Here is a 16,077-nt window from a genome sequence, read left to right as displayed (position 1 = left end):
CAAATAAATTTACGGTCAACTCGACTTTTAGAAATCGATGATCTACGTCGTTTCAATTTTTGTTCATTTCATGTCTCCATATTAATATTGTATATGATGCTATTCACATGTATTTTATTTTGTTCAGTAATTTATTATTTGTGTGTAATGAAGAAGACGTTCTAAGTTGAAAAACCTTTGACTGGTAAAAATAAAACCCTAACCACTGAGAGAATTGTATGAAAAACACCTTAGACAAAAGGCTTTGTGTTACATATACTAGTAAAAACAATCTTTGAAAATGAAATAGCTCTTGTATGAAAAAAAATTCAATACTAAAGCCTACTTGATAAAAACAAAACTTACTATTTTTTTTCATTGGGAGAATTGTGTGCCAATAGCAGAATTCATTTACAACTATGCTGGTTCTAAATGTCAGCGTTTCCTTTCCATTTATTTTCGTGGATACCAATTTTCATGGCTTGAGGAGAAATTGTATTTTCGTGGATATTTCATTTCGTGGTTTTGATCATGTTTCCATACAAGCATATAGAAAATTTGAACTTCGTTGAACATTTAAATTCGTGGATCACTTTTACCCACAAAATCCACGAACATTGGTCTCCAATGAATAATAATGAATCCACAGTATTCATAATAAAAAAATCAAATCAACATTAGATGATAATAACATTTTGTTAAATGTACCTCCTTCAAAGGGCCATTAGCTACGATTTAGACAAAAATTTATATACGATTATTTTTGTTTCAAGTATAAATAAAAGAGGACTTTTGATATAATATTTCGTTACAAGCAGTCAGTTTGTCTCAAATTTGTCAAAATAAGCTCAAAAACATCGATGATGTATCATTGACTTGCAAGTCAATGATTTAACCTCATTTTATCCGTATTCATGTGGCCTCCAATTTAACCCTTTAGGTAGAGATGGGTTACGCATGTACTAAGCATGTTCAGCTATTAAAAGGGAAAGAATGTCAACATTTGGTTGGCGGATTCAATCCACAAAAGATCATTCTTATACAGATAAAAACATATTTTAACCTATAATATGAAATCAAACATATCTAGAAAAATCCTTTGCACCTGCTCGCTTTCTATTGCTATTTCTATTAATGACCGTCGTCAGTCTTTGGAGGTCATCGCAATAGTTAATTAGACGGCATCTAGACTGAAATACACGAAATGCTCATACATATTATCGAGTCCATGCATTGTTAATTGTTTATTTTAGACTTTTTGTAATTTGGATATACGATTTAGAATGATAGAAATCAAATATGAGAATTTGAGTGAAATTTGTGAACATAAATTTGACAGTTGTGCCCCTTGAACTAAAAGTTAAAACATTTCAATAATTCAGGTGTTCCGAAATCATTGTATATAAAGTACTTATTTTCTGTTATCTAATAACCATTTAATATTCGTTCAATTTGTTTTGGGTTGTTTTTAGTAATTATGTTTAAGTATTGAATGTTTTTGTTACAAGAGTTATTCGATTTTAAAAGGCTTGTTTATATATAATACATAACCTTCTGTTTAAGTTTTTCTAAGTGTATGTTCATATTGCATATAAACATTCGGTTAACAACTGCTGCCTGTAATTTGAAAGCAACACATTTTTGACAAAAAAAGAAATAAATTATCGCAATGTAAAGCAATATGTAAAACAGAAAGGATATAAAAAGTTTCTCGGAGCGTTGAATTGTTATTTTTCACTACCGTAAGAGTTATGTGAACCTGCCATTGTTCTTATGATTTGACAAACATTATTAATCAAGTGCATATCAGAACTCTCTTTTCGCACTCAAAACTTGATACTGGTCGAAATGAAATTATTTTTGCAAGTCTATAGCTATGAAAACACTTTTAAAATAACAATAGATATAAGAAGATGTGGTATGAGTGCCAATGAAACAACTATCCATCCAAGTCACACTTTGTAAAAGTAAACCATTATAGCTCAAAGTACGGCCTTCAAAACGGAACCTTGGCTCACACCGAACAGCAAGCTATAAAGGGCCCCAAAAATATTCACATTATTCTATCAATTTCCCTTTTTATTGAGATAAGAGGCCAATGAATTAATAATGTGTCATGTTAGGGCTGTTTTAATTCAAGTATTGGGGACCGCTCATTATTTATCTCCAGTGGGCCGGCAGAAAAGTAGGGGGTCATGAGAAAAATGAAAACTGATAGAAGGGTGTCACTCCTTTCCAGGTTGATCAAGCAGGGGGTCATGATTTTATAGGCCATAGATTCACTGATCGCCATATTGTGCCATGACCATAGACTATATTGTTATTGTGGGCCCTTCAGAGCTAACTTGCAGCTTGATGTGGGTTCCACATGTTGAAGAAATAAATGTGGTGACTTCTGAATGTTATTTCTACTTTTGCATGTAAAATAAAAAATGGATTTACATATAAATGGAAATAATGATATTCAGCCCAAAAAAATGTCTCCTAGTTTTTACATTTTGCAAAATATCAAACTGTCACTATCAGTGATCTAACTTGAGCTAGTCACTTTACTCTTTGACTAATAATAAAGTCAAGTGAGAAATGAATTTTGCCAAAAAACGTGCAAAATTAATCATTTTTTATATTTTTTTCTTATATGTTATAGGACTAAGAAAAAAATTGAAAACAACACGTTTAATAATTTCATGCGTCCGAAGCGCTTTTCTGGATTTACCTTCATCAGGAACGCTACTAGGAGAAGTGACTATAAAACTGGTTTCAAAATCCTGGCTTCACCACAGCAAAAATAGACTTTCAGTTTGCTCTCAAGTCTTATGGAATAATTTTACATATTATACATATAAAACACAATTTATAAAAGATTGATCACATTAAAAAGTCGTGTTCATTTGATTTGAATATTTCATTTTCCTTTCAATTTTTTACATTTTTTAAAACACTTGAAGACTGCGCTGCTGGAATGTTGCTACATAGAAAAGTTCACAATTGGGAAGCTGAAATCATCTCTTTTGTCGTAAATTTTTAAATTGATATATTTCAGACGTCGGATAGTTGTAGTTTTTTTCTCCTCTTAACCAGATAATCTCTTACATATACAACCACTGACAAATCAAACTTTGGATGTGCAAATATTTTATTTTATAGAATGAAAGATTGCAAAACAATGACTATAAGACATGTTTTTTTTTTCATTTGAGTATGATAAAGACAGTTTAAGTGGCAACGTAAACATACATTGTTTTGGAAATGGTATGCTATAAAATAAAAATCTATAACACATTGGAAATTTATGCTAGCAATGATTTAACATTAAATCGAACATTTATTATATGTGTAGCCTGTCGCCGAGCAGTGGCCGACATTTTCTTCATTGCTGATAGCTCGACAAGTATAGGTATCACTGCTTTCAACGATTTGAAGAGATTTGCAAAATCTGTTGTGAACAGGTTTACAATTGGTCCAGACCACATAAAGATTGGTCTCATTACATTTTCTGAAGATGCAGAAATACAATTTACACTAAATACGTACCGTAGAAAGTCTGATGTTATAAATGCTGTCTTAAATATTCCATACATTACTGGCATTACCAATACACATAAAGCCCTACAACTGCTTGATAAGTATGGATTTACGAGAGCTAGTGGCGGACGAGGAAACACAGTCCCTAAGATTGCAATCGTTGTTACAGACGGAGCGTCAACTAAACCATTGCGTACGAAAATGCAAGCAATTAAGGCAAAAAATCAAGGAATTATCATGTTTGCAATAGGTAGGTTAAAATAAAACAAAACGGTAAAAAATGATAAGGTTTAAGAGCGAATATATAAAGGAGACGGTATGACTGTAAAAGTCTTATCAAAATTTTAACATACGTGTAGGTGAATGCAGTAGATACGTGATCAATAAAAATAAATTCATATATTATTCAAAAAGGGAAGTAATTTCAGTAACAATCTCGCTATGAAATCCGAATAAAATTCTATTTTATTAACATGCTACGTCAAACTAACACTGTAAAATATACAACTACAATCATTGTCAAAACAAATTGAATAAGCACATGGAATAGGGCGAATTTCCCCTGAAATTCATTCACACACAGAGTCGTAATCTGAAGGTTGTTAAGACCTACTTAAATTTAATTCATAAACATTAAAGATTTCTCTATGAATTTAACTATTTCCTTAAGATAAACAATTGTTTGTCAGTGCTGCATATTGTTGTTGAAGACCGTTTTGAAACAATAATAAACATTATTAAGTTTCACATTGAATGATATTCCTCAACTAAAATGAATAAGTTTGCATCTTAAAGACAAAATATATCTCTAATTTGAATAGAATATTTCGTCTATAATTACCAAGTATTTAAACAAATTTACCACAATTGCAGTCTTGAAACCTCTTTACGCATTTACAATGTGTTCCCATGTTTCTCCAGAAAACGTCATTATGCTGTTAGGCACATGTGAAGCAGTTCTACCGTGAATCTAAGTTTAAATTGGAAAACTTTTTGAAAAAAAGATCTGATGGGAAATGAATCAGTGGCAATTGGTCATACCTCTATTTTATTTATAAGTAAAAATCAAATATTTTCACACAAATTAGCCAATGAGAAGATGTGTCATGAATGTTCTTCTGAAATAATAACAAATAGATAAGACATCCAATGTTTGCAAGACTTCAAACACATAATTTATATATAGTAGTTAAACATGGATATAATATATTGAATACAAATAAGAATTAATTTACTTTTTTCACCAGGGGTTGGACCATACATTGATCAGCAAGAATTGGATATCATGGCGTCCAGTCCTAAATCAAAGTATTCGTTTTCTGTAGACAGCTATGCTGCTCTTTCGTCAATTGAAAGTTCATTAGCTAGGAGGACATGTATTGGTACTAACTACCTTTCTTAAGTATTTCTTAAAAAAAAAAGTAATCATCGCATGCATTTGAGATCAGTCATAGATTTACCCTTGAACAATCCTTACACGTTAAAAAACAAAAACAAAAAATAACGCAATTGTTATATAATCGGTGTCCAGTATTAACCTTTTAATTTAAAAACAGATATAACGACTAATAATTTGAACACAACTGGCATGTTGAAGTATAGTTATTAACGATCATTAAACTTTTAAGAAAAATTTAAAAAATCTAAATGAGGAAATGACCACCAAGATGAATAAAATCTATGGACAATTAATAACGATAAGTCGAAAAAAACAAACATACGTGTTACACCATGGCTTTAAAGGAAAAAGATGAAGATCAAAGATTGATCGAAACAAAACCCACCAGAACATGAATGTGATTGGAGGATGGAAAATTTCTCCTGCTCCACAAGTGGCACATGTCATGTAATTCATTTGAAGTAAATGTTCAATGGTCAGTCGCATTTCAGGGCAAATAATCGTGAGGAAGAGGACTTGATTAACTGATAATTTGAAACTTTATCTTCATAGTAACTACACATATAAATCAATTTAGCGTGTTACATTTGCAACATTTGTTATAATCATTACTACTATGCAACTGTTGTCCTGGGAACTCTGCTCTATACATGTTATACTAGGTAAATGTTAGCAGATGATACAAATCAATGCTTAATCAAAAGAACACATATTTATTAATGTTTTCGTGTGTTGTTTTTCTTGTAGCTGCATTGCATAGGAATCCATGACTACACAAACTACAGTAATACATAGGTACGTGAACCTTATTTTTAAGCATAATACTATTGCAGATGTATAAAAACAAATAAAGCAGCACCATTAACAGTATTGTAAAGCATTATACTGTCCGAAAGTTTTAGTACCGATTTTCGCTGGATCGATCAATGTACGGAGATTGATTGTAAGATATTCTACAAAAGACATGATTATACAATTTTTAAAGGAAGCAGCCAAAACGTACCCTAAAATATCATATTTAGAACAAACTGATAAACAAGTTTCTATTATTTTCATTGAGTAATACGAAAAGAAATATAACGAAAAAGAAAAACACTCTTAAACTCCCCAACGGTTGGTTGTATCTGCTGTTCTCGTGATTGAGAATGTTTTTGTCACAGTCCAGTCAGTTGTAAATATGTCATGAATACTCGGGATAAGACCAAACTGACAATTAATAAATTAAGGAATTCGGCAAAGTTGGATGAAGGTAATTTCGACCGAAAAGAAGATGAGATGGTAAAGAATATTGCATTGGTTCACAAAAGGATCCCTTAAATGTTTATTGCAAAAGTTCTTTAGCTTGCAGAGAGTGTGGTACTCTTCCTACACGAGGCATTGCATTTAAAGTCCTTTAACTGCTTAGCAAAACCAACAACCTTCTCTTTAGCATGGATTTTGCCTTCAGGACGGTTCGAGTCAAGGTAGCAAAATTTCTATATCCCAGTTCATGATACACTATTTTGCATTAATTGCCGGCAGGCAAAGATATTATGTAAAGGACTCCTATGAAAACTAGATATTGGATGTGAAATGAAAAATTTGACAGTAATGACGAAATTTTAAATTAAGGAAATTCTCAATTATAAAGGCCAGACAAGTCATAATTTAAAAAAATTAAAACAAATCCAGTTATTGAATGCAGGTTAAAACATATTCATAATAGTATTTACTTTTTTCAGTATGATGACTTGGATATAAATGAGATTGAGGTATACAGTCATGAAATTATATGGAACATTTTATGTAAGAATCCTGTGTCAGTGGTTCCTGTTCTTACTATTTTGATTTTGAAATTCAATATGTATCACTTGCAAAATGAAATGTTTTATTCATTGCAAAATGAAATGCTCTTATTCATTGCAAAATGAAATGTTTTTATTTATTGCAAAATGAAATGTTTTATTCATTGCAAAATTTTGTAACTTTTGAACGTATGTTTATCTATTTGTACATATTAGTCAATATGTCAATACGCTTCAACGTCTTACTTAAATTGGCATTTAACTATTTTGATATGAGCGTCCTTGATGAGTCTTTTGTAGACGAAACGCGAGTTTGGTTTTCAAAATTTTAATCTTGGTATCTATGACGAGTTTATTGACATTTGTTCAATTTTTAACGTAAAGGTATTTTTATAGAGTCACAATTAGCACACTTTTTTTATGAATATGCATGTTCTGTTACGTCATATTTATGAATTGAACATTATATGTATTAAATTTCGCACCATGTGTAACAAAAATTAGACACAAAATATCTTCGCACACTTCTAAAAAATACATTTCCGATATTTTTCTACATGTAAACTAAGGCTCCGTGTTGAAGACCGTACTTTGACCTATAATGGTTTACTTTTATAAATTTTGACTTGGATGGAGAGTTGTCTCATTGGCACTCATACCACATCTTCTCATATCTATAAACGTTAGTTTTCTCAATTGAATTGTTTCATATTTTTCATGTCGGAGCCTTTTATCAGTGGAAAATCTAATGAACGAAAACAAAAGAAAATTCACTCTTCTTATGATAGAGTCGAGAAAGTCAATAATAAAACAATTCCGGTGACGATAGTGATCAAAAGTTATTTCTAAATAATAATTGTACATTTCAAAAAAAATATTTGTTAAACTGTGTTAGAAGAAATATACATGCAAATACACTATGTTTTATGTTCGGTATTTATCGAGATAATTGCATTAGAAGCTAGTGAAACTGAAATATAAAAAAATGCCAATCCTTGCTGCATATTGATTAAAAAATTGAAGAAAATCATGTACATACAAAATGTTAAGATCCTTCAGGTCACCAATTTTCGGAGTGTTCCACAAAGTCTTTAGCATGTTACAATTTCTCAAAGTTTACTTATTTTTTCATACCTAAGTTATTGAGAGATGCCGAATTGGTCATACTAGAGTGACACACGAGTATCTTTTAAAAAATGAAGATGAACCACAATGTGTACCTTGCAACTGCAAGTATACTATTAAACATGTTTTAATTCATTGTATTGACTTTGCTGATATTCGGAAGAAGCTTTTCAATGTCAATAATATGTATGATTTATTTAATAATGTTCCATTTACAAATATTGTTTCATTCTTAAAAGAAATTGGAATATATCATAAAATATAAAAAAATATTGTTATATTTAAAACGATTTTAATTTTTATCACGTTATCTTAGTGTTGATTTTTATTTGTAAATAATCAATTTGCTTTAGTCTAGAATTTTAGTTTATTGAAAGACCTTTTGTCTGATTTTAAAAATATACCTTAAATTGTTATAATATTCGAATTAGCTGTCGCCGCGATATAGCCTTTCTGTTCTAATGCGGCGTAAAGCAAACAACAATCAATCAATCAATCTAAGTTATTGAGCACACCGGTCTGCTCTTGTCACATGTACACCCAATAATAGAGAAATATTGTCTTTTCGTGAATATGAAAATTTAAGTATGTCTATGCAGGTTCAGAAATTATGGATAACTATTCTAATAAAGTAGGTATCTTTCTACTATTTTCTATAAAAATTTAAGAAATGGTCGTCTCGATTTTTGTACATGTATTTGCGGTCTTCTCGATCTATTCACATTCAATGTTTACATCGAGATAAGGTCCGTTTGAATTTGCTCAGTAACTTAATTCCAAAAGTGCCAATCTTTACTGCATATCAATCGATTCCTTTGGAATTTTTTCCTTGACTTTCTCTGATCTAGCTGTATACATATACGGATAATTAGCATGTTCCAGAGAGGTATACAGCCAGTAGAAAAATAAATTGAAGTTAGTACTCCAGGAATTTATTAGCGTTTGTTGTTGTTTGTGTTTTTTTTTTTTTTTTGTTGCAGTTCAGTGTTTCTGTTGTTCCATTGTTTATCACTTATAGTTGATGAGTTTCTCTCGGTTTTAGTTTGTAACCCGGATTTGTTTTCTCCTAATCGATTTATGACTTTTGAAAAGCGGTATACTACTGTTGCCTTTATTTCGCATAGCAATATTTTACATCAAGCTTCTATAGCCTTCTTTAATCGTCATTTGCCACTTAAGGAGGGAAATGACAACATCAAATTGAAGTTTTGTTTTCATTTCAACTTGCCTATAATTGCTTACATCCACCTCATTTGAACTTTGGTGGATAGTTGTCTCATTGGCAATCATACCACATCTCCTTATTTTTATAAACTGTATAAAATGGTGTTTAGATCCTAACAACAATTTTAAATACTTTGTTTGAGCACTTATTTTAACAACACTTAGTTTAACTTTGTAACATGTTTAGATCGATCTGATTGTGTTTAGAATCATGTTTGGCTTCGAAATTAGTGTTTTTAAAAGTCCTAAAAACTTTTAATTCTAAAACACATTAAAAAGTGTTTATATTCAAGACATGTGTACATTTAATGTGTTTACTTAGAAATGTGTTTAGATAATATTATAATTCTAGACACGAGTTTTCATGCATGTCAAGTAGATGATCGCTGGAAAATAAAACTTACTTTAAGTCATAGAAAAAAAAAGATTCCTAATTAACCACTACAAAATTGTGTTCTTACTTCCACATTACAACCTACCGAATGCAATTCTTGGCCTTTTTAATCTTCATGCACAATTCATTAAAATTGCAATTAGGTTACATCGGATAAAGATTTTCCAGATATAAGAGAACGAAAAAAGTTAAGTGTAATAGATATTTTTTGTCTCGCCTCTACGAAGTAATAAAGGTGTGCTGTTTCCGGCGGCGTCGGTGGGGTCAAGATTTAAAAAAAAATTTAATAAGGCGAGTTTTTTCTCATTGCCTCAAAATTTTAACTTTTTAGGCTATCAAATAAAAATTTCGGAGTAACTCGGAGTAATTTATGTACAAATGTGATAAAAAGTGAGTAATCGAAGTGTTCAAGCTGAATTAACTTAAGTTTACGCCGCATTCCAGAGAGGGATAAATAAAATGATTCTCTCTAAGTAAATATTTGTTGTAACTGCTTCAAAAACATTTCATTTACTTATAACTGTATATTTCTTAAATATTTACCCAGGAAAATGTGTTCTTTTATAGCCCAATATAAGAAATAAGGAGACAAAGTCGGAAAATCTAACTAAATCACTGAGTATAGCTTGCTATGCTTACTAACATTCATAGTAGAGCCATAATTCAAGGCAAGTTTCCCTCAAATGTGTCTTTGAAACTCAATCCACTAAGAATATTTCATGTTTGCAACTTTTCAGTGAAAAAGCATGAAATTTGGAAAATGAGAGTACATACAGGTCAAAGGTGCATGTACAGCTTCCCTAAATAGGAGAAATACAACTATTGTTGTTCCCTATTAGTCTTTGTTAAGTTGACATTTTCAAAAAAAGTGTGCAGAATAAATCTTTGTTTTAAATAAAGAAATACTTTGCATAAGTAAAGTTTATCCTGTTCAGTACTACAGTCAAAATTTCAAATGACATTTCATTGCATATAAGATAATAACCATCACTAAAGTTAACCAATTAAATTGTCACCCTTATTTTACCTGTTTACAATCATTAGTAACCATGTCACCTCAAGATTTCAAAATATTTTATAAAAACACCATTTCAAAAATGTTGCTTTGAATCACCCAAGGTATTTGTTTATGACTCAGATTTATCTTCTGCAATAAAATGCAGGATTAATTTCCTACAACTGTCAAATTCAAGGAAATATTTTTTTAAATCTTTTTTCGTATGAAACCGGATGGGACGAGAGCATTACATTTGCGCACAATTAGGGATTAAATTTTGTTACGTTACGTAGCGCTCAGCATTTGATTACATTTGCGCGCATTCATTTCACAGGTAACATAGGTAATAATGAAGATAATTCATAATAGATATAACTATAGTTATCATGAATTTTTAACACATTTATAAATTTGAATTATATATTTTTCATTTTCAATTCTATAAGAAAAGAAGGTGATCAGGAGAAATCCTGTTATAGTTAAGACATACATGTCACTTAATTGCGAATATTTCAGAGTAAATAGTAATTTGTTTCCGAATTTTACAGAATACTGATCGCTTTAGAAAATAATTTTAGTCCGTTTTAAAGTTGCGTCAAGGCACAGACTCGGAGTTCGTTTGTCAGAAAAAAAATCGGGGAGAAGATCATTAATGTACGATGGATTTACTTTCCGTATCAATAGAATACTCAAGACAGGATATTTCATGGGTATGCACCGTAAATAATTGCAAAGGTATTTCACCAGATTTCTTATTTCCTCCAAGTCTTGGGGAATCACTACCATAAGCAGAATCTATGCGTACTACAAACTACCCGGAATCATACCAAGCTCACTACAATGAGAAATTGTATTCAGCAAATCCATGTATTTTTGTGTTATGTGTTTCCTGGAAGCAGTGGGCTTCAAAATATTCATCACGTTACGACATGTAAAATCAGTACTTTAATATTTAGATTTTGTAATGTTTTTACATTTTTATCTGTATATACTTCCAGGACTATTTTGTTACTCTTTTAAAACTATGACTGCATCTTTCGTTGGCAAAGTTGACCTTAATCGACTTCGGCTGTATTGATAGAGTCATTTGAATTTATACTATTAAACGTTTCACATTTAGGCATTCCAACATGAGTAGTCGCTAACATACTTATTTTTGAAATACCTTCTTTATCATATGTAAAATATGTGCCCAATGAACTCCAATAAGCGACGGAAATACCTTTCAATAGAATGAATAGCATTATATCAAAATACAGCGCCGCTGGTGGACTATCAGTCTTTTAGGTTACCATAATCCCCAGTGGCAATGTCCCCGGGAATAACATTTGTCATTCAATTATGTAATAATGTTAAACTAGGGTTGCACTTCTAGAGATCGGGTATCAGTTGTTGTGTGGTTGTGTGTGAACGATTATACCAACCAGGGTTGTAAGTGATTAGGTGAATGCATTTATGGTGAATTCGTACATTTATAAAACTTTCAGACATTGTTATGTTGAAATAATTTCTAGTTCATGTGGCTCCGTCGAATTCGTCTTTTAATATTTGATTAATACAAAATTTTAATGCAATATCGATACAGTATCTACTGTATTTCGTATGTGAAGTCTACTTCAACACCCTCCATTTCTTTTCTGTACATTACATCAAATTGTTCATTTTGCGAGACCGAAAACCAGTTCTTCCAGTCTCCAATTTCCCCTGTAAGAATACAAAAAAAAAAATAAAAAAAATATTTGTTATGAACTACGGGAGGGAGGGGAAAACTTAGAAAAGGAACATTTCCAAATTATGATAGTTAATGAACTAGTTCTTATAGACAAATTGTGTGTAAATGAATATTTTACACACCCATGACAGTTTTGGAGAAATTCCACAAGATTTTGACATTGCAATTTTGTTTGTATTTAAAAATAGTTGATCTGCATCAGAACATCGCAAAAGATAAATGTTGTATTTATAATTCCAGAAATACAGTCAATCAAACTTAAAACCTAAATAATGTGCTCAGAAAGGAGCGAAACATTTGAAATTTCTCCTTTGATTTACATTTTCCCGAAAATCTGTCCTCATAATTTGGATTGCAGATGATATTTCATAATTATATCACTTTCGTCTTTTATGATATATCGATATAAGTGGATCACCGGATTCGTTTTTATTTTTAACCGAAGAATTCAGTTAGTAGTTGTAGCGTAGAAACTGGTTACCCTGACTAAATAAGTGTAACGTTATTTTTTTGTTTCAGTCACTCATACTTAATTGATTAATACAGCAAAAATATGCGAATCCCTAAAACCTCTTACCTTTTTCTTATTCAAGTTATTTATATAAAGACAAGGAGATGTGGTATGATTGGCAATGAGACAACTATCTACCAAAGTTCAAATGAAGTTCTGTAAGCAATTATAGGCAACCGTACGACCTTCAACAATGAGAAAAACCCATACCGTATGGTCGGATATGAAAGACCCCGACATGAAAAATATTAAACAATTCAATTGAGAAAACTAACGGCCGAATTTATAACAAACAAATTTACAAAAAAAAACAAATATGACAGACATGAACAAACGACAACCACTGAACTACAGGCTCCTGACTTGGGACAGGCACATAAAGAATATATGCTTACTAGGCACCTAGTTATCATCTTTGAATTCACATTTAAACGAAGATTGACAATTACCTTTTCTGAACAACACTGATGTATACTCTCTTGATATTTACCTTTTCTAAACAACACTGACTTATGTTCTCTTGATATTTACCTTTTCTAAACAACACTGACTTATAATCCCTTGATATTGCAACTGTAGCATCCTGTTTATGATCTTTTAACTTTTGAAAGACATTTTTATCGGCAACTTCTGCTATAAACTGATCGTCAAAGGGAACTTCCAGGAACTCAGCAAGTTGTTTGATTGTTTCAATCGGGCGCTACAATGTATATGTTAAAGTTAGAAATCGACATTTGGAAAATTGGTGTTGATAGCTAGTCTTTATTCTTTTTATTCACAACTGTTATTGACTCATAGTTGTTGACAGATTGACATATTGTATAGAAACAATTATAAAAAAAATACCGAACTCCAAGTCAAATTCAAAAAAGGTAAGTTGAAGATCGTATATTGTCCTATCGATGTTGTTATGGCGCTTGTTTCCTGTCTCGTGTATGTATCTCCAACATCATATTATTCATATTTGACGTTTGCAATATCTGTCACAAACGATGATCAACAAACCTCGTGATATGTAAAGGTTTAATTTTTTTTTCATTAGGCAATTGTTTTTTTTTTAATTAGATATTTAATGTCCATAATATACTATAGCTAGTATTTAGATTTGCTAGTATTTAGATTCAATATCTAACTTCTGTTAAACATTTGTGGCAATCGTGAACTTATTGAAATTTATAGAGGTTCAAGTTCCGTAATGGTTGATATTTATTTATACTCGAACTAATAGTACTTTATGCAACGATTAATGTGTAGAAGTTTCTTTCAAACAAGAATTTGTTACTATAAAGTTCGACTATATAAACTATGCATCTGTTAAATAAATGTGTCCTTCTCATTAGAGATAGGGAAGTCAATCGGCAAAACTCGGCAGATTTCGCTTCTCTTCGTTTAGATCTGCCGATATGTGTTGAATGATAAATAAGGAATTTTGAAACTGTTACATTAACCCTTAAATTCTGTTACATTTTGAAAATAAAATTTCAGTTCTGTGAAACTCGCATTGTTTTATTTTAGTCGAATTACTGTCGATTCATTATCATTCGTTGGATACCAATTTTTGAGGATTTCGTGGGTACAGGGGAACAACGAATTCAAATGTTCAACGAATTGTAAATTTTCTAAAGGAATGTATGCAAACTTTGCCAAAGCCACGAAATTAAATATCCAAGAAAATGCAAGTTTTTCTGACTCCACGAATATAGGTATCCACGAAAATAAATGAATCCACAGTAACCGACAAACGCAAATAAAGTCTTTATAATCGTTCTACCAATTTCAAATCTTCAAACAGCACACCATGCACATTCTTGTTATTTCTTGCAGCATTTGTCATTTCTTTCGTGTAATTGAACCAACCAGTTAACAATGTATCTATAATGATATGAAAGTAGATTAAAAGAATGAACTACATGTAACAGCATAATACGCGAACAAGAGATGACATAAACACAAATGGCAGTTTACATTCTAGTTAAAGGGAAACTGACAATGTCATGGCAAAAATACGAAAACGGCCAAAAGACAAACGAGTCCTAAAACACTACACAGAAAACCGAAAGACTGAGCAACATGAACACCACTAAAATCCTGATTGATCCTTCTTCCCGTAACATTTCTACTCGGGTGTCATAGCTTTTGTATGGCTTGAACCTTCAGTGTTTTTGTATGGCTTGGACCTTCAATGTTTTTGAATGGCTTGGACCTTCAATGTTTTTGTATGGCTTGGACCTTCAATGTTTTTGTATGGCTTGGACCTTCATTGTTTTTGTATGGCTTGGACCTTCAATGTTTTTGTATGGCTTGGACCTTCAATGTTTTTGTATGGCTTGGACCTTCAATATTTTTGTATGGCTTGGACCTTCAATTTTTTTGATTTGATCGTTCCTAATGAAGGTAAATCCACAAAAGAGCTTCGGACGCGCCACATCTATACAAATTCTATGTTCATAAAACGTCTGTATTTTCATACCTATATGATGTATATGTATGGAAACAAATAAAGTTTACTTTCACCTTAGCTCATTTTCAAAAAATGCGCGAGGTAATTTCATAACACGATGTGCACCTTCTTTTAACTTAAATGTGTTTTGTGAATGTCCATTTAGTATCTTCTTTTACAAATGCAGATTGATTTAAAAAATTATGGTAATATTTCATCATTCATAACTTTTTGTTTCTTCAAAAAACATATAAAACAGCAGGTAGATTTATGCTCTGGAATTATATTAAGATTTTATTTGTATAGTATCAACGAACCGAACATTATAGTTTTATACAAATGAATAGTAAATGAAAAAATGAACGTATTGAATGTTTAACCTAAATAACTTTTTTCTTTGTCAATTATACACAAATTTTGGATTATGACGTACATAAAAAATAAATATGTCTTTGTTTTGCAAAACAATTTTTAAAGTTGTTTGGTAAAGTATCTACGGGTCTTAAGCTTACACAAACGTAATTATTAAAAAGAAAACACTTTACCATTGATAACCACATCTTCATAATACTGCTTCCATGTCCAATTTGGAGGAACACCATTCAACTCTTTCAAAAAATTGTACTGAGAAACGTGTCTATCCTTAGGATTTCTGTTCACATACACGACTTTAGCCTTTTTGTCTATATGCTTTGACGGCAAAAAGCTCCAAGGAAGATGTGAATGTAGAATTCTTCGCCTATTTTCAGCCTCCAATAATTGAAAGTCGGTCATAAAATCTAAATGGATTTTCAGTGTAGCGGCCCTACTGTTATATTCTGTCGTGTGGTCTACTAGCATGCATATAATCTCATGAACCCAATGTGTACCTGGTAGAAAAATCGTGAAAAACAATAACATCTACATTTCTTAAACGATAAGCAAAAGAATATTTTTCCCAAAATAGATATGGACTTTCGTGTTTAGC

At 31.3% G+C, this 16,077-nt stretch overlaps 2 protein-coding genes across 45 annotated transcripts in view; one reads left to right on the top strand and one right to left on the bottom strand.

Annotated features, from left to right (window-relative positions):
- The window catches only part of LOC127719523 (collagen alpha-1(XII) chain-like), a 565,245-nt gene that overhangs the window by 477,132 nt on the left and 72,036 nt on the right, over nucleotides 1-16,077 (top strand). For 15 of the 44 annotated variants that reach the window (XM_052225729.1, XM_052225699.1, XM_052225701.1 and 12 more), the window contains 4 exons: nucleotides 3,320-3,754; nucleotides 4,752-4,886; nucleotides 5,651-5,698; nucleotides 6,625-7,049. The exons of 3 other annotated variants lie outside the window; for them this stretch is intronic. In XM_052225729.1, coding sequence (XP_052081689.1) covers nucleotides 3,320-3,754; nucleotides 4,752-4,886; nucleotides 5,651-5,673 — 593 coding nt within the window. In that variant the 3' untranslated portion in view covers nucleotides 5,674-5,698; nucleotides 6,625-7,049. Of the gene's footprint in view, nucleotides 1-3,319; nucleotides 3,755-4,751; nucleotides 4,887-5,650; nucleotides 5,699-6,624; nucleotides 7,050-16,077 lie in introns of those variants that run through there. 26 more of the 44 variants (XM_052225728.1, XM_052225705.1, XM_052225706.1 and 23 more) reach the window with 5 other exon arrangements.
- LOC127719527 (sulfotransferase 1B1-like) overlaps nucleotides 11,355-16,077 on the bottom strand; it is a 20,376-nt gene continuing 15,653 nt past the window's right edge. Inside the window, exons 3-6 of the mRNA XM_052225732.1 lie at nucleotides 15,656-15,979; nucleotides 14,442-14,542; nucleotides 13,202-13,370; nucleotides 11,355-12,131 (exon numbers count right to left, since the gene is read on the bottom strand). Of these exons, the coding sequence (XP_052081692.1) occupies nucleotides 12,016-12,131; nucleotides 13,202-13,370; nucleotides 14,442-14,542; nucleotides 15,656-15,979 (710 nt within the window). The 3' untranslated portion in view covers nucleotides 11,355-12,015. The remainder of the gene's footprint in view (nucleotides 12,132-13,201; nucleotides 13,371-14,441; nucleotides 14,543-15,655; nucleotides 15,980-16,077) is intronic.

This window comes from Mytilus californianus, unplaced genomic scaffold (genome assembly GCF_021869535.1).
Source record: "Mytilus californianus isolate M0D057914Y unplaced genomic scaffold, xbMytCali1.0.p SCAF_11, whole genome shotgun sequence".
In the NCBI taxonomy this organism is placed as follows: Eukaryota; Metazoa; Mollusca; class Bivalvia; order Mytilida; family Mytilidae; genus Mytilus; species Mytilus californianus.
The sequence above is the reverse complement of the archived record's forward strand: the minus strand, read 5'-3'. Positions and strand labels throughout refer to the sequence as shown.